This window comes from Monopterus albus, unplaced genomic scaffold (genome assembly GCF_001952655.1).
Source record: "Monopterus albus unplaced genomic scaffold, M_albus_1.0 scaffold10.1, whole genome shotgun sequence".
In the NCBI taxonomy this organism is placed as follows: Eukaryota; Metazoa; Chordata; class Actinopteri; order Synbranchiformes; family Synbranchidae; genus Monopterus; species Monopterus albus.
In genome coordinates this window covers 2,716,423-2,734,638 of record NW_018127890.1, presented here as the reverse complement: position 1 = coordinate 2,734,638, position 18,216 = coordinate 2,716,423, and the positions used below count along the sequence as shown (strand labels likewise).

Below are 18,216 nucleotides of genomic sequence, written 5' to 3'. Positions count from 1 at the left end.
GCTTCTCCTTAGTGTTTGCATGGAGGTGGAGAGATAGAGGAGTTCACAGAGGAGTCAATGAGCATTAAAATAAGCCGTGACTTGAATTTCGCTACAGCATAGAACAGAAACCTACACGGAGCCTGTACTGCTGTTGGAAATAGAGCATTATTGTCATCATGTCCCACTTAAACTCAGACTAGATTTCCATTATAAGTTAAATGGGGTACATATGTAGCTGCAACATTTTTAGGTGTGTGAACACACTGTATTGGTACATGATGCTGTTTCCTGCCCAGTGAGCACTCAGTGGTGCCTGGCTGAAAGAGCGCTTTGTCCCCAGAGCAGAGGGTTTTTCATTTCAGGAGTAAAAGTAAGCAAGAGGAGAGAAGTTAAAGGAACAAGGCATGCTACCCTCAAACATTTTAACAGCCCATTAAAGAGCCCAGAGGTGACAATGGGACAACAGAGCAGAGATTCTGTAGCATGTCTGTTTTATATCATAAATGTCTTGTGAAAGGTCTAGTCACAGCAGCTTTGCTCCCCCTAGAGGTCTGAGTTCTGTCTGAGAATGTGAGCAACTATAAAATGATGGGAGAGAATTAAATCAGTCAGTTTAATTGTTGAAAAGCCTACGGTCTGGTCATCATCTAAAAAGATCATTACTTTATTTTCACCAAGCTGAGTGATACAACATGCCCACCATCTCTTTTTACTCTCTCTATCCCATCACAGGGCCAAAATAAGCCCCAGTTGTTTCCTTCAAAATAAATGCTCAGCTTGTACCCTTTATGGAAATAAGTACATGAAATAAAAAAACAAAGAATCACACACACTGTCTACCATTTTAACTCACCTCATGTTTTTCTTGAGACCTTTATCAGACAAATTTCCTACAAACAATCCCATATATACTAAAGTGTCGAGCTTCCAGAGACTTAGAGCCATAAAACATCTGTTTGTGATGGACTAGTAGCAAATACATGACAAAATCTCATCCTGATTTTACAAAAAAAAACTGCATTTTTACTGGATTCAGTACATTTTAAAAGCACATGAATGAGATTCTGCACTGATTGACATCTGGAAGCCAAAGAGAAACTCAATCTAATGTGTAGTAGATTTGCTATGATGATGGTGAACAGAAAAGGTGCAGGCTAATATTTGCTAGGAAATGTGGAATATTTTATGGATTGTGTAGGTTTATTGTCAGTGTCAGAACCACCTTGACTCATTTCAGTAGATCAAGATAATGCCAAAATAAATATTTTATTTTTACAGTAAATCAAATTTATGTGACTAAAACCGGATGCATTTGAATTTATTTTATGTTCACCAACACCACTGGGTTTGCGAAGTCTTCCAAGTGAGCTTTCAAAAGGTATTTCCACTTCTTCCAAAACATCACACTGTGTGTAACCACCTCCACAGCTGCTAGGTTTCTAAGAAGCAGTGTGCTTTTATTTTGACATTTTGACTGTGAGCGGCACCCTGTTTCCCTATGAGGTTTGACAGCGAGATCTGGTCCAAGTCTCTTTCCTCTGCATGCAGCCAAGCATCCTGAGTTTTCTACTGCTGTTGCTGCTCACTGGGACTTTTCAAGTTACAACCTGGAAACCCAGAGCTCCACTGACCCAAACGTACAGTTTGACTTCAGCAGGCATAATGGTATTTATGCAACAGGTGGGAAAATATTCTTTCTTTAACTGTTTGTGTTTGTTATGAACAGGTTATACCAGGCCTGTTGCAAAGCATTTACACCTTCTTTAATATTGTAATTAATTGATATTCTTTATGCTCTCATGCACTAAATTAAAACTGGATAAAGTTAGTTTTAGATGTTCCTCCCTGAGTCCACCCATGGCAAATATTCTAGTATGTTTGTTTTGTTTCATTATTTTCTCAAATGTAAAAATATTTTAAAAAGAACATAGCTATAAAATAAAAGCTGGATTTATATTTTTCACCCGAAATTGGACAATTAATAGCTTGGTATCATAGCCGTATATCTGAAAAACCCTAAACAGCATTAGAATAAGTGTAAACCAAAAATTATCTGACAACGGCCAAAATTAGTTTAATTACAACTTGATCATGTACTTGGTAGCAGCCAAACAACCTTCCAGAATTATATTCTAAAACTGATTTCCCTAGTACATTTTTTGGCGTTCCATAAAGAATGTCAAAAAATGATTGAAGACGAGTCAATACAACTCTATTGATTGTCACACAGGTGATTAGACTTTAAGAAGGTTTAAAAACAACAGGTGCAGGAAACAACTGCAGAAGGTTAATGTCCAACTACAAACACCACTATGGGAGAACTATTGAAATATTTAAGTGGATTTTTTTCTATTAGCGAGGCGTGTTTAATATACTGGACACATGAGAAACATGTCTCATGTACAAGGGACGACCACACCTTTGGCATGTGCCTCCTTCCATCATGTCACACTTTTCTCCAGCCTGAATGTGGGCAGTGTTGAGGCGTTGATGGAAAGGCGCGACCATGGAACATACTGCGTGCTGTTTACATAGGCCCTGGTGTCAGAGCTGCTTCAGGAGGAACAGGTCGGGTCTTATGGGCCCCGGTCTCTCTGGGAGTGCACCTCACACCACAGTGGCTGAATGAGTGCAGTGTGGAGCCGGGCACCGCCTCAGCTCACACACACACACCTCAGCCTTGAAGAGACATCCCCTCTGGGTTTCTAACACTTTTCAAAGTAGCTAAAGAAAGTTAACCCCTTCTGTGACTAACATCAACTAGAAAGTTGTTTTTTGAAATGCTACTTAGCAAAAGAAGCTAGAAACAAAAGTGTGGGAAAATTCTAATATCCAGTTAGATATTTTAATTATAATTAGTTAAAGTACAAGTCATATCTATTGGCATTGTTTATACATGTAAAATTATAATTTACCAAATGCTGCTTCTCTAAGAACATCGGTGCAAAAAAGCAAAACATAGACCACAAGACAATAAAACCAACAAAAAGCAAGTTAACAGTGATGGGAAGTATTCAGATATTTCACTTAAGTAAAAACAGGCTTTTATACTCACTTACTCTAATGCAATTAAGTGAAAGGTACAGATGTTTCATCAACAAAATGTGATAAGAAACAAAAAGTCTATTCAAAATGAGTTCAATTATCTCTGACAAAGCATTATAATTTACAGTATAAAGGAATCATTAGTTCTGCATGCTCATCTGAATCATGTCCAATAAATGTGACATATGAAAAGCAGAAATTATAAAATGAAACAAGTACCTCAAGACTGTATTTATTACTTAGTTTACTTAGAGTTGTGCAACTGTAATCAGAGATCTATATAAACAAAAAAGTGCAACTACACTAAATACAAAATGCTGCAGCACCAGATGTAGTAGGTCATGTATTAATTGTATTACTAATAATTTCATATTTTTACGTATTTATTTTACTAGTAAATTAGAAAATACTATCCATTTACATTCATACAGCAGTGTGAGGTAACATATTTCTAATCAGGTATATTATCTTCTCTGCTTTCTAAAATTAAAATGTGCTTTCTTTTACATTTTTGCTTTATCTTTCACACTGTACATGGCAGTGACTGCAGGCTGCTGAAACTGCCATCATCAGAACTGTCTTAACATCTCAGCCTGGGTATAAAGATGTTTTTGATTTTCAGGTAAACATGATTAGGTGGACTGTGCTGCTGCCTCTGTGTCTGAATGTCATCTCAGCATCATTCGATTACATTTATGACGAGCACTCCTTAATGGGTAAGGAGTTATAATACACCTGCAATGTTCATCAAATGCATCCTAAAACCTCTGGACCCTAATTTTGGCCTGTCAGCCTGGATTATGTTCGAGTTATTATGTGAAACATTGAATTTTAAATCTAATGAGTTTAGCTGGAGTTGGTGTTATTGTCCTCCTCCTTTTGCACAGACCCAGAGGACGTGCTGAGCGTGAGCATTCCTCTAGAGGAGCCACAGCGCCCTCTGCTGGGAGGAACCATGATACTACCATGTTACTTTGAGGTGTGTAATTCTGAGGTTTTTCTGTGTCACCTGATTTTGGATACCATTATATATTCTATTGTATTATACATTATACCCAGAAATGATTTGTACTCAGCCTGTTCTCAAATCTGCCACTGCTTACATAATTTAAAGGTTTGCAAATCAGTTGAAATATAATATTTGGACACTGAATCAAATGGCTATGTGAAGCTTTAGAGTAATCATTCACACTGCAGCTAGAAGGAGGCTTAAGTCAGTGATGCATTTTAGCATCTTGTAGCTCAGTGTTTGGGTTTTACAGTATCTTTACTGCTCGTTGCAGAAGCAAACTCTTCACCCTCATTTCCAGCAGCAGGCAGCTGTTTTCAAAACATCATGAAACCCACTGTACACCACCTGCCAAGCAGATCAAGGCAGATCTAAGAGGGAAGTGAATTTCAGATTTCCATCCATCAAATGGACAAAACAGGACTCCAAAACTTTAATTTTGGCTGGATGTGTAAATAGGTTTGCCTTCTAGTGGTCAAACTACTTCAACTATAAAGCTGCAAAACAGAAAAAGTAAAAGTAAAAAAAAACTCAGTTCAGCTGATTCACAAAAAAAAAATCTCTTGACATCAAACTGGTGTGGTAAGATTCTGAGTCTCCCTAAGACTTCTGATGCTTTCCCTGAATGACGGAGATAAATTGGTTTGTGCTGCTCATAGCACTAAAAATGAAAAAGCTAAGAGCAGAATTCGGGTTAATCCACAGACCTTGCTGTCACTGGTCTTCTTTGGTATTTGTGTTGTTTTAATGATGCACAGTACCAGCCCTTCACCACATATCATAGTGTGTAGAATGTGATTCTTGAAATGCAAAACCCGAGTTGCTCTACTTTAAGGTTGCATCCATGCAGTAGGAGTAGGGGAAATGGTTGTGTCCTGATAAAGTTACAGAGATACTGATTCTGTACCGATCACCTCTGTAAGTGTAATTGCCTTCTGGTTGTTGTGTGTGAAGGCCTCAGTCCTGGCTGGTACTATGCAGTTCAGGCTGCTGTATTTTGAGTTTCCTTATCTTTTGTTGACCTCTTTTAGGGCCCTGTTTGTTTGATATTGATAGTGTTTGTGTTTTTCCTTATTTTTGGGTAAATAAAAATTCAAATGCTGTGTCCTCTGCTTTACTGTTTAGTCCCTGACATTGTGTTTATTGTAAGGAACAAATTAGTGATGAAAGCTTTTGTTTCTTACGTAGGACCACACTGTCCCAGACCCAGGAGCTCCCACCGTCATCCCCCTTTCTCATCGCATCAAATGGAGCCTTGTCACTAAAGACAAAGTCACAACCATCCTAGTGGCCTTGGAAGGAAAGGTGCATTTTGGTGAGAGTTACCAGGACAGAGTTCATCTAGTGGGCTATCCCAGGACCCCTACAGATGCTAGCATCAAGATATTCGAGCTACGATCCAGTGACACCGGAGTCTACCGCTGTGAGGTGCAACATGACATCGAGGACAACCACGACATCGTCCATGTGCAGGTTCAAGGTATGCAAATGAGCTGTCAAGTGCCATGTAGAGCCAACGAGGTAACTGTGGATCTGAGTATGTGTTACATTTGGGTGATACTACTGTTTTCTTCAGATTGGTTACCAGATCCATGTGGATATGGCCTGTGTGAGATAAACTGCCATAACTCTGTGCAATTAGGAAGACAAGTGCACACATCTGTCAGTGATCCTGCAAAGTTTGTTGGCATTCTAATAAAAAATGGCAATAAATAAACATGTTAAATTTAAATGGCCACAACTGAGTATCCATGAGTCAGACCCATGTGAGATTTTGCACAGAGTAGTCCTTTAAAACACCTTCACCTTTAAACATAAGTACTTGTTCATCTCTCTAGGCATTGTGTTCCACTACCGGGCCATCATGGGGCGCTACAGTTTGACTTTTGAGCAGGCAAAGACAGCATGCACCCAAAACAGTGCGGTCATGGCTTCACCTGAGCAGCTTCAAGCGGCCTACGAAGATGGATTCCACCAGTGTGATGCTGGCTGGCTCTCTGATCAGACTGTCAGGTCGGTTTATACATGGCTGTCAACTCTCTACTACCCCTGTTAACACAGGGCACAATGACACAAACACACCCAGAGTTGAAACTTGACTCCCAAACATGAAAATGTATGTATTAATTAAAGTGAAAAAATATTCCGGTATTATTTTGTATAAAAGTCTCTATCAGATACCTACATAAATACTAGCCCCACCTTGTGACTCTCATGTATTACATACCCTAGAGTATATGTAATAGATGGGAGTCACCTAAATGCTAACCTTCCAATTGGAAATATAAACATTTTATTTATTTGTTAAAATCCTTTTCAAGCATGTAGCTTGAAACAAAGACTGAGGCAGGTTACTACTAAAGTGTTTGTTATTAAAAACAACACTTTAAAAACTCAATTACAGACTGAAATAACTGTACTTACTGGTACAGTAGTTACTTTCCATTAATAAAAATATTTAATCTTTAGTCATAGTTGGTTTGTACATTTGCATCATTGCTAGAAAGCACCGCTTTGAAAGCATTCCTTTGTGATGTGTTCAAGGTTGCTTTAACATCAGATTATTCAAAGTTGTCTGAAACTCAAACCGATTCTTTGCAAAAGAGAGGAAGTTTTAAGGTTGCAGTGCACATGTTAGTGTGAGCTTGAAAGCATTTCATACACAGAAGCAATTCAAACTACATCATTTGCAGCATTATAAACAATGAGCATTCAAACCACAATAAGATCAGTTAAGACAGAATAACGAAGGCATACAGTATGTTGTATCAAAGACACTGAAACTATTTTCACTTAACCAAAGGTACCCAATCCATGATCCTCGTGTGAACTGCTATGGTGATAAAGAAGAGCTGCCTGGGGTCCGAACATATGGAGTGAGAGACCTCAGTGAGACTTATGATGTCTACTGCTTTGCTGAGAAGATGACAGGTGCAATGTGATGAACCCTGCAGTGTTTCTGGTTGTAGTATGTAATGGGAATTTTCTGGATTTGTCTGTTTCATTACTTGTCTTTTAATTCTAACAAACCTCTATTATCTGATGCAGGCAGAGTTTTCTACACTGCTTTTGCAGAAAGGTTCACCTTCTCTGAGGCTGTGGTGGCATGCTCCAATCAGGGAGCTCAGTTGGCCACTACAGGTCAGCTCTACCTGGCCTGGCAGGGTGGGATGGACGTATGTAATGCCGGCTGGCTGGGAGATGGGAGCGTCCGCTATCCCATCAACATTCGTCGGCCGCAGTGTGGAGGGGGTCTGTTGGGTGTACGAACCGTTTTCCTCCACACAAATCAGACCGGATACCCACATCCTGAGTCCCGCTATGATGCCTTCTGCTACACAGGTAGACCATCATTTAATCATACACCAGTATCTTCACCAGTCAGGGATTCTTACACCAACAGATAGAAACTGCTCTCTTTAGCAGCAAACATTTTGCTGGGTGCAAAATACCCCCTAGGCAAACACCAAGTGAATCTTAGTAAATCAACAATACTGATTTAGCAGCTGTAGCAGCAAACAAATATCAGGGCAACAATCAGTAATGCCAGACAATAACAGAATAGGTAGCATTTAGCTGTTGATGGTAGTGGAGCATTTAACAGTTCAAGAGCCAGATGTTTCCCTCAGGAGCTGGTAGAGACCAAAAACAGAGCTCAAAGGAGAGTGAATATTAAACATAGCTCCATGAGGCATCCTTCTAATGAATTCTAATGCTGTTCTGTGTCTGCTGGGTGTGTAGACAGGAAAGTGTTTGCCAACACCTTCACCAAATCAACTTTATAAGGTGATAATATTCTAGTGCTTTGTTTGCAGTTTTTTGTGCAGCCTCCAAGTAGCCAAAAGACCACATTATGCAAATTTAAATGGTGTGAAGTTACAAATCTTACAAGATCGGAGGGCCAGGTTTTTTAGAAACTCACTGCTATTACATGTTTTCCAGAAAGAGAATATAAATGGATTTTTCTACACTGTGTTCATAATTTGTCATTTTAATAAATAAAATTCTTAATTGCTAGTATTTGTTGTCAGTACTGTAGGTGGAGATTGACTCCGTGAAACAGAGGGAAAAAAAACCCCATTATGAACCTATAAAGCCACAGCTTTTACAGTTTTAGCATTTCCTTACTAATATCTCCCCCTCTCACCTTCAGAGTCACCCGATGAAGAAGGTTCAGGCTTTACAGAAGAGGGCAGCAGCGTGCTGAGCGTTACTACAGTAACACAAAGCCCAGAGGTGTTCTTCAGGAGGACAACCACAGAAAGCGAAGCTGTTGGAGAGGTGGAGACCCAGCAACCCACCAATGTGGACCTGGCCTATACAGAGAGTCCCTCCGAGCTGCCACTGCCTCTGCCGCCCAACATCACTGAGCTCATCACAGACCTGATTGAGTCAGTTACCGCTCATCCTGATGTGGGGAGGGAGCCCAGCCAAGGCTTTGTGATGCCTCCAACAGGTCAGTGATAGAACTGCACTCATATGTTATGATAACTGTAACATCATTAGTTCCTAAATGTAAAAATAGTTCCACCACACAAGAATTTCTCCTGTTTCTCTATGCAGGCGTAGTTTTCCATTATCACTCAGGCCGATATGCCTTTACTTTTGTCGAGGCTCAGGTGGCATGTCAGAGTGTTGGAGCCTCCATCGCCACACCTGAGCAGCTGCAGGCAGCATATGAGTCTGAATATCACCAGTGTGAAGCAGGATGGTTACAGGACCAGACTGTAAGGTGGATTTGACACCTATCTTCAGAGTGGATAATGAGATTCTTGTCCTAAACTAGATTTGATAACTCTTGGCTCTTTTCTAGGTATCCCATTGTTTTCCCTCGAGATAAGTGTCCTGGAGATCTGGGGGATCAACCTGGAGTCCGGTCCTATGGTCTGAGGCCAGCAGATGAGCGATATGATGTGTACTGCTACATAGATGGCCTCAAAGGTATGAAAGACACTATTTTGCTTTAATTAAATACCCACTATTCTACCACAAAAGCCCAGAAATCTATTTGAAATTTTATATTATCATGCAAAGATGAGTCAGGCTTGCCAGTATTAGTCATTTTTTTACCAGCATTGTCTTCATGTGCTCCACAGGTGATGTGTTCCATGTTGCATCTGCTGAGGGTTTCTCCTATGATGAGGCTGTTTCCAGCTGTCAAGAGCAGAATGCTGTACTAGCCTCCACGGGGGAGCTCTATGCGGCCTGGAAAATGGGTTTTGATAAGTGTCGCCCTGGCTGGCTAGCAGATCGTAGTGTACGTTATTCCATGAACAATCCCCGCTCTGAGTGTGGTGCAGGGAAATCAGGAGTGTACACAGTCTACACTCAGTCCAACCAGACAGGCTACCCTGAACTGAATGCCAGATTTGATGCATACTGTTTCAGAGGTAAACACTTCACTGTCACTATCCTATATACTTGTTCTGAATATTTATCGTTATTCACTAATGTGACTGATGTGCCATTTTCTTTTATTGCTGAATTCTTGCAGTGGATAATTTACTTATTGCAAATGAAACTGGACTGAACATCACAGATATCCAGGGGGCTCTTCTAAACCTGACATCATTTACTGATTTGTTGAGACCCGGTAGGCTCTGATTAAACCCTGAACAAATTATTCTTTTACCTGTCCAAATTTACCTTTCATTTTATTTTTCATGTTCCTCACACCTTTTTTTTATATTTCTTTTTAGCTGTTCCCTCAATTGTCCCTCCTGTCCTTGTGGAGACTTCAGGCTCTGGTTCAGGCTCAGCAGACTTCGACTCAGGGTTTGTGTTTGGTAACACCTCTGGGGATCACTCTGGAGACTCGTTTGGCTCTGGAAGCCTCTCTGGTTCTGAGGACCAAGTTATCTCTGGAGACCTCTCTGGTTCCGGAGACCAGGTTATCTCTGGAGATTTGTCTGGTTCCGGAGATCAGGTTATCTCTGGAGACCTCTCTGGTTCCGGAGACCAGGTTATCTCTGGAGATCTCTCTGGTTCTGGAGACCAGGTTACCTCTGGAGATCTGTCTAGTTCCGGAGACCAGGTTATCTCTGGAGACCTCTCTGGTTCCGGAGATCAGGTTACGTCTGGAGATCTGTCTGGTTCCGGAGACCAGGTTATCTCTGGAGGCCTCTCTGGTTCTGGAGACCAGGTTATCACTGGAGATCTGTCTGGTTCTGGAGACCTCTCTGGTTCCGGAGACCAGGTTATCTCTGGAGATCAGTCTGGTGCCGGAGACCAGGTTATCTCTGGAGACCTCTCTGGTTCCAGAGACCAGGTTATGTCTGGAGACCTCTCTGGTTCCGGAGACGGGGTTATCTCTGGAGACCTCTCTGGTTTCGAAGACCAGGCTATCTCTGGAGATATGTCTGGCTATGGACACCTGGCTGGCAGTGCAAGCGCTGAGCTGTCCAGTAGAGAATCTGGTCTAAGCAGTGCAGATGTTTTTGGATCTGGCCACAGTGAAGAAGGGTCTGGGATCACTGTTGTTTTTTCAGGCACTGACAGCATTCTTTCTGGAGAGAGCTCAGTTTCAGGAGACCCTGAAGAAGCTGGAGAAGGGAGTACAGAGATTCTTACCTTCCCTTCATCTGAAGCAGGCTCTGGAATGCTCAGCGGTAGCGGGGACCTGTCTGGATCTGGGTTCAGTTCTGCAGAGCAGGGCTCAGGTGTAAGTGGACAATTCTCTGACATGGGGTCTGGTTTCATCACCACCCAAGGCTTTTCTGGGTTCAGTGGTTTCCCATCAGGGTTCTCCTCTGGAAGTGCTAGTGGACAGTCAGGAGAGCTTTTAGGAAGTGGAGATACTCACATCATATTAATAGATGATGAACTGATCAATGCATCAACTTCTTTTACCCACAAGCAGTATGAGCTTGGCGGAGGACTGCTGGTGTTCAGTGGTTCTGAAGACATTTCTGGATCTGGGATTTCCAGTGGTGATTTCAGTGGCTCAGCTTCTGGAAGAGGTTCAGGGTTCTTCTTGGGCGTGACCTTTGTGGGGTCAGGCTTTACTGAGCTTACAGTGTCATCTTCTGGAGAAGAGGAGGCCTCTGGATTTTTATTCTACAGTTCTGGACAGGAAAGTGGTGAATTTTTGTCTGGTTTTGGAAGCTCAAGTTTCATCTCTGGGTCTGGATCGGGAATGTCTGGATCTGAATACTCTACAAGTGGAGAAGAAGGCAGTGTTACATTCTTGACTGGGGATTTTATGACAGAGGTATCTGGAGATATTTCATTGTCTGTGGAGCTTGGACAGGGGCCAGTGGAGTACAGTGGAGAAGGAAGCAGTAGTGGCAGTGGCTTCTACTCTGGCAGTGGAGACCAATTTTCCACAGCCAACGATTTTCCTTCAGGATCTACCTCTGGAGATATATCCAGTGACTTGATACTTACAGTGGGACCAGAGGAAGTTGCTGCTGAAGTGACAGAGACCCCTGGTGATGTGTATGTGTCCCAGAGTCCCGCATTTGTCCCATCAGGACTGGCTGCTGCTCCCATGACAGCAACCTCAACCTCTATGCAGACACCAGCCACTGCTGAAGAAGAAGGTAGGATCCTTTAAATCCAACAGTCACTGGTTGCATGATAATCTAATATTTGTCAGTTTATTACCATGTTTTCTGTAAAACCAAAGTGTGTGTGTTGGGGTAGGGTGAATGTGGGTGTCCTGTCAGTATGGTGAACAATCAAACAATATTCCCCATCACAGAGACTTTGCATGCTGATGAGAGTGGATTAATTACTTCTCAGGACTATGGCCTGTCCCTGGTTTTAAGCATTTTCTCTTGGATCAAGTGTGCCAGACAGTACCAGACACATCTTTGATCAAGTCTGCTGATGATACAACTTTGTTGTTCTTTAGTTCATACCAAAACAGGGCAAGGTGCTGAAAGTTTTCATCAGATCTACAAAACCTGCTTTTCAGTATAGTCATTACAACACTAACATTACAGTACCCACTATTGTAGTTCCACTGCTGTGATTACATTAGCAAAATAGATGCATCTTAGAACTGTGCTAAAAATGCATAGTTCAGAAATACTTAAAACTTTGTGGATTTAGAGAAAGCGTACGACAGAGTGCCGACGTGTGAAGACGGTTGGACCAAGTTTCAGGGGAACTGCTACCTGCACTTCTCTGACAGAGAGATGTGGCTGGAAGCGGAGCAGCGCTGCCGGGACATGAACGCCCACCTGGTCAGCATCATCACACCAGAGGAGCAAGTTTTTGTCAACTGTGAGTGCACAATGATGTGCTTGTGTCCATAGAGAGAATGAAAACCACAGTCGTCTCAACACTCTCTCCTTCCACAGCACATGCGCAGCACTATCATTGGATTGGACTGAATGACAAGGCAGTGGAGAATGACTTCCGCTGGACAGATGGCACTTCACTGGTGAGTGAGGACATTGGTGTGTTACTCCTCACTAAACTGTACATATAACATTTAGGAGCCTAAATGTAATTTGCGTTTTGGTTGACTTGAGTAATTTAAGTTCATAGGTGAAGCTTTAATTTATCTGATTCACATTAAATAAGTGGGAGCAATATTCATAACATAAACTATTCAAGTTCATTGTTTAGTCTCTTAGATGTAAAAATGCATGTATTGATAATGCTGATTTGTCCCTAATAAGTAGTTAAATTTGTTTGGAGGCGGGGGAGGGGCTTTCGGCGGAACAAGGGGGGCCTTCGTGAGAGAAAGGCAGTAGATACGTGGAAATTAGGAACTGTGGAGCAAAACAGTTTTTTGACCTCGCTTTATGGCTATCTCTCGAGTTGTTGTTTTCGTTTTTTACATTGTCATTTTATACTTCAAGTGGACGATGTTGAGTTTTGTTTAAGTAAAAACATTATAAACTATAAAGAAGAGTTTTGTGTGGATTCATGGATGTGAAACAAAGGGACATAAGGGCGTCAAGCTGAGGCTCCATGGTGCTGTGGAAATTACACATACCATGCAAACTGATGCATAGTAAGAGATTCAGATGAAAAGTTGTCCCTCTAATCTGCTCTCTGTGTTAGCGTTTACCTGGATGTAAAGTATTCTCTGTGTTTGCTCCTCTTCTTCAGCAATTTGAGAACTGGAGGCCAAACCAGCCGGATAACTACTTTAACTCTGAGGAAGACTGCGTGGTGATGATCTGGCATGAAAACGGCCAGTGGAATGACGTGCCCTGCAACTACCACCTGCCATTTACCTGCAAGAAAGGCCCAGGTACATCTGGTTCAAGCCTAACATCTGCTAATGGTTAAATCTGTAGCAAAAATGTTTAAACTTTGTCACAAGGGTTCAGAAAAACCCTGACATAAGATAGCTGTAAAATTAGCTCAGGAAATACCTGCCAGAACCCAGCCTAAACAGAAAAGACAAACATGACCCACAGATGGTTAAATCTGATTTGAATAGATGGAACCAGTAAGAATACAGTCATTAGACCTAATCCAAGTGAGGTTGACCCAAATCCAATGGGTTTTAATTCTTAATTCCTTTACTGATATGGTAACACTCTTAGCTTTGTAGATTCTGTACATTATTATGTATTTTAATGTTGTATGTTTTGTCGTGCCTGGAACTTGCTATACTGTTGTCTTGGCCGGGCTTCCTTGTAAAAGAGGCTGCTAGCCAAAGTGGGATTTTCCCTGGTAAACATATGAGTCAAGCATATTGCCTTGCAAACTATTCACCCATTGAAACAGTGACTTGACTTGGGGCCCTGGGTCATGTGAAGACCTCTAGTGGGTAGCAGAGCTTTTCTACAGAAAACATTTGTTGCTGGAAATGTGGTCAAAACAATACAATAAAGGAGGCTATAAATCTTCAAAGAGCTACAGATCTGTAGTGCCATAATTTCAACACAATGGGTGACCCCGTATACACAGCTGTTTGGTTCAGTGTTCATAAAAACTTACTGATTAATGCAGATTTAAATACTACCGGCTCTAGGTTATCCGAGCCGTAGTTGACTGAGCCCTAAGTGGACACATGGCTTGATATGGTGCACTGCAACCTCTGGTTGTGTCCTCAGTGTCTTGTGGCGCCCCGCCAGAGGTGGAGAACGCCCACATGTTTGGTAACAGGAGGGAGGAGTACCCTGTCAATTCACTCATCCGGTATCAATGCAACCCAGGATTCACACAGCGCCACACACCGGTGGTTCACTGTAAAGCTGATGGACAGTGGGAGAAACCCTTGGTTAAATGTATGAAAGGTAAGTGAACTGCTTATGGACTCTGCATTTATGCAGTTTGTAGAAAAACCTCACTGGCAGATGAGGGTGACTATGTTACTTTAAACAATGACTCACCTGTGTCATGTTTTTCCCCTCACAGCAGTGAAAGCCACAAAAAGAAGACAGCAGAGGGGCAGCAGGAGCCCAGCAGCCAACAGCAAGGTCCACTGAGAGGTTAAAGAGGAATCATTTTAACAGAACATTTACAACAGAAGAAGATCAATTTTCCATCCAGGTGAAGATGGTTTGAAGGGTTAAATTGCTGGAAGGCTCAAATGAGAGGTGCTATCACAGTAGTGTGTTTTGTTTCTTCTATTTCCTGCCTCTGATAATATATTTTAATTAGCAATAATAACTACATTGCTTGGAGTTTATTTTCATTGTGTGTATTGTAATATAACTTTTATGAAATGAAACTGTGCTCTGTTGAAGTTTTACATTTATATGCAGCAGCATCTGTCTGGTTCACTGTAGTCTGCTGTGCATGAGGTAAGGTACCAGAAACTTGTGTGTCTGTGTAGGAGAAAAAAAACACAACAGGGGGAAATACTTCTCTGGAAAGGTTAAAAGCAAATAGTGTGTTTTGAAAGTACACATCAATCATCCTCATTCCTCCTGTACCAAATGGCATATAGAGTTGACAACATACATTTTCAAACAGTGTTCTTTGGGACTAAAATATGTTTGTTCACCCTCTTGCTAAGAGATTTTCTATTTATTTTACCAGGAGGTCCCATTGGGATCAGGATCTCTTGGATGAGGGGATTCTCATGACTGTTAAATGAGAGAAATATTAAACTACAGTCAGGAGCCGATTGTTAACTCAGCAACAGAAAATGGAAACATGTAAAACACAGTCACCTTTTTACATTTTGTTTTTGTGCAGATAACTGAGCTGTAGAGGGGCTGGTAGATGGATATTTTTAACTCTTCGTATAGAGCAAACCCTGCCCCTGTGTTTCCAGTTTTTACACCAAGCTAAGATAAGATAACTGTTCTCTGGCTGTAGCTTTATGTTTAGTGTACAGACATGAGATCGGTGTTGATTTTTTCATGTGTAACCTTCACACATCAAACTATAGCAGCCACAGAGCACAATCCTGATGAAGCTGTAATTTCTTGTGTCACATGTCCAACTTGCATCTGAGATACTAATATCCTAAAATATATTCATTATGGATGTGACACTTTTAGGATTTTTGAATGTTATCTGACCATTTCACACCTCTAAAGTGTCTTTACGCTATTAGACGTGGTTAGAATATTGACCTCCCTACATGAGTGGAAACAAAAGAAGAACCACGGATAGAAAATATTTATTTTAAACTAAGCCACGAAGAGAGCAGATTATGTGCTTGTGACCCAGAGTTTGTCAGAATGGCTGGTTTGTGTTTTGCTTTGTTTTGTTTTTTGTGTGTTTAGTCACTTCAGTGGTTTTTGTGGAGCAGGTGTCTAGTGATGTAATGTTTGTAACCTCACAGTGTGAACTGCCTGTTGTTTTTCCCAACTTTGACTGCTGTCATTTGTGCACTTGTTTTGTGTCACTGTTGCTGTGTGTGGGGGCTGTGCCTCCTTCAGACATACTGTCACCTGCTGCATGATAAAGACAGAGAATTCAGTTTGCAGTCTGTACATGTATCTGCTGTAGCACCATTTTATTCACTCACTGCAGGAATAAGGCTGGTGATATTGGGGTGGCTGTGGCTCATGAGGTAGGGCAGTCGTCTCCTGACCAGCAAGTTGGTGGTTCGACTCCCGGTCTCCCCGCATGCCTAAGTGTCCCTGAGCAAGACACTGAACCCCGAATTGCTCCTGGTGGCTTGACTAGCGCCGGTGCATGGCAGCTTGTCGTCATCAGTGTGTGAATGTTGTGTGTGAATGGGTGAATGGTGTATCATCTCTGTAAAGCGCTTTGGCCAGTGCAACACACTGTGAGAAAGCGCTATATAAAATACAGTCCATTTTTTACCATATTCTACATGTTTTCTTATTAATCCTCTGAAAAGAGAAAACATGAAAATAGTCCCCAACAAATGCACTGTTTCCTCCTGTTTGTGTTTGATAAAAACTACAGTGACCAGCAGCGTTTCAGGAATTTATTAAACCTTTTTAAAATTAAAACTATATATTTGTCATGCAATTTTGAAGATTTACACAGTTGGAAAATACTGAAAGCTGGACATTAACAGATTGCTGGTTTAGGTCTTCTCATGAGATGTGTATACAAAAGCATAAGCAAAAAACTTTATCTAAAGAAAAACCACGGTGATTTGAAAAGCACCACAGTGAAATAAAACGCTGGTTCTTTGCACTGGGCAGATAAGAACAAGGAAGTGATTTAACACAGATAATAAACAGATAAACACATTTCCCTCATCTGTACATGACACGACTTTTGATTGTTTTATGGCACCAAGGTGTTGCAAAAAAACCCCACATGAGCTCCATGTCTACTCTAGAAACACACCAGTCAGTGCTAAATAAAGACACTTTGTTTCTTACCTCCTGTAATGAATTCAGGTTTCTGCCATGGTTGTACAGCTCTGGCCTAATGAATACACTGCAGAAATCAGGCAGCCCTCCATCTGTCCAGGAGGGTCGCCACCCAGATGTTCCAAGTACAGACAACAAACACGTCTAAGTCTCTGTCTCAGTGAGTTCAGTGTTTCTGTGGCAGCAGCTGGAATAAATGGGATACAGCACTGATTCATAGCAATAATAAAATTACAGTAAATTTGTATTTGCCCAACAGGGTGGGTTTCACATGGCATCAGCACTGCTTTATGACTGAATAGAATTTTTTTAAGGACCCTCAACACCCCACCCACTTGTTCACCTCTCTGCTCCGAGCATCTGGATGAATCATCTCTCTCTCACTCTCTGTTTGGAGGATATTTTGAACCTGATATTATCAGAAAACCCAAAATGTTTGTTATAACCTAAAACATCAGTTCTTCCTGCTGTGAGGAAACCACCCACCTCAGATTACAGCAAATTACAAACACTACCCTTAAACTGTTTGTCAGACACCAGAGTTCATATTTTTACTGCTTGAGGTTTGAATCTCATTGACATTAAAACTATAAACTGTATCAGATAAAGGTTGCACAGACTGGATAATAGAGTGATGACTTAACTGCCTGGGTGTAAGTATTTTAAAGGAACAGGTCTAGGCCTATATTATTCCTCTGTATGCTAAATGTGAAGCTTTCTCTGCAAGAAAGCAAATAAGCCTATTTACCAAAATATTAGCCACAGGTGTTGCAAGCCAGTGAAGATAAGGAAACATGGTGGTGGAACGAGGAAGTACAGGACAGCATTCAGAGGAAGAGGCTAGCTAAAAAGAAGTGGGACGTAGAAAGGACTGAAGACAGTAGACAGGATTACAAGACATTGCAGTGTAGAGTGAAGAAGGAGGTGGCCATAACCAAACAGAAAGCATATGATGAGTTGTATGCCAGGTTAGACACGAGGGAAGGTGTGAAGGACTTGTACAGATTAGCGAGACAGAGAGATAGAGATGGGAAGGATGTGCAACAGATAAGGGTGATTAAAGACAGAGATGTAAAGGTGCTAACAAGTGAGGAGAGTGTGCAGAGAAGATGGAAGGAGTATTTTGATGAATGAGGAAAATGAGAAGGAAAGAAGGGGGAAAGAGGTGAATATTGTAGAGTAGAAGGTAGCAAAGATTAGAAAGGATGAGGTGAGGAAGGCTTTGAGGAGGATGAAGGGTGGAAAGGCTGTTGGTCCAGATGACATACCTGTAGAGGTGTGGAAGTGTCTAGGAGAGACAGCAGTGGAGTTTCTATCTAGTTTGTTCAACAGGATTTTAGAGAGTGAGAAGATGCCCGAGGAATGGAGGAGAAGTGTACTAGTGCCGATCTTTAAGAACAAGGGTGATGTGCAGAGTTGTAGCAACTACAGAGGTATAAAGTTGATGAGCCACACAATGAA

General features: G+C 41.5%; 1 protein-coding gene across 1 annotated transcript; it reads left to right on the top strand.

Annotated features, from left to right (window-relative positions):
• Nucleotides 1-1,545: 1,545 nt before the first annotated feature.
• Nucleotides 1,546-15,947, top strand: LOC109954465 (aggrecan core protein-like). Its single transcript, XM_020589804.1, has 18 exons — nucleotides 1,546-1,662; nucleotides 3,650-3,743; nucleotides 3,915-4,006; nucleotides 5,225-5,516; nucleotides 5,875-6,049; nucleotides 6,840-6,967; nucleotides 7,085-7,378; nucleotides 8,190-8,492; nucleotides 8,600-8,768; nucleotides 8,850-8,977; nucleotides 9,133-9,426; nucleotides 9,531-9,629; nucleotides 9,736-11,577; nucleotides 12,092-12,265; nucleotides 12,343-12,425; nucleotides 13,103-13,247; nucleotides 14,059-14,241; nucleotides 14,363-15,947. Exons 1-18 carry the CDS (start codon nucleotides 1,645-1,647, stop codon nucleotides 14,431-14,433), a joined length of 4,584 nt encoding a protein of 1,527 aa, XP_020445460.1. The 5' UTR covers nucleotides 1,546-1,644; the 3' UTR covers nucleotides 14,434-15,947.
• The last annotated feature ends 2,269 nt before the right edge of the window (nucleotides 15,948-18,216 follow it).

Coding starts and splice junctions, on each gene's coding strand:
- LOC109954465 (XM_020589804.1), top strand. Junction 8,493..8,599: donor CTTTGTGATGCCTCCAACAG/GTCAGTGATAGA, acceptor TTCTCTATGCAG/GCGTAGTTTTCCATTATCAC. Junction 11,578..12,091: donor AGCCACTGCTGAAGAAGAAG/GTAGGATCCTTT, acceptor TTGTGGATTTAG/AGAAAGCGTACGACAGAGTG.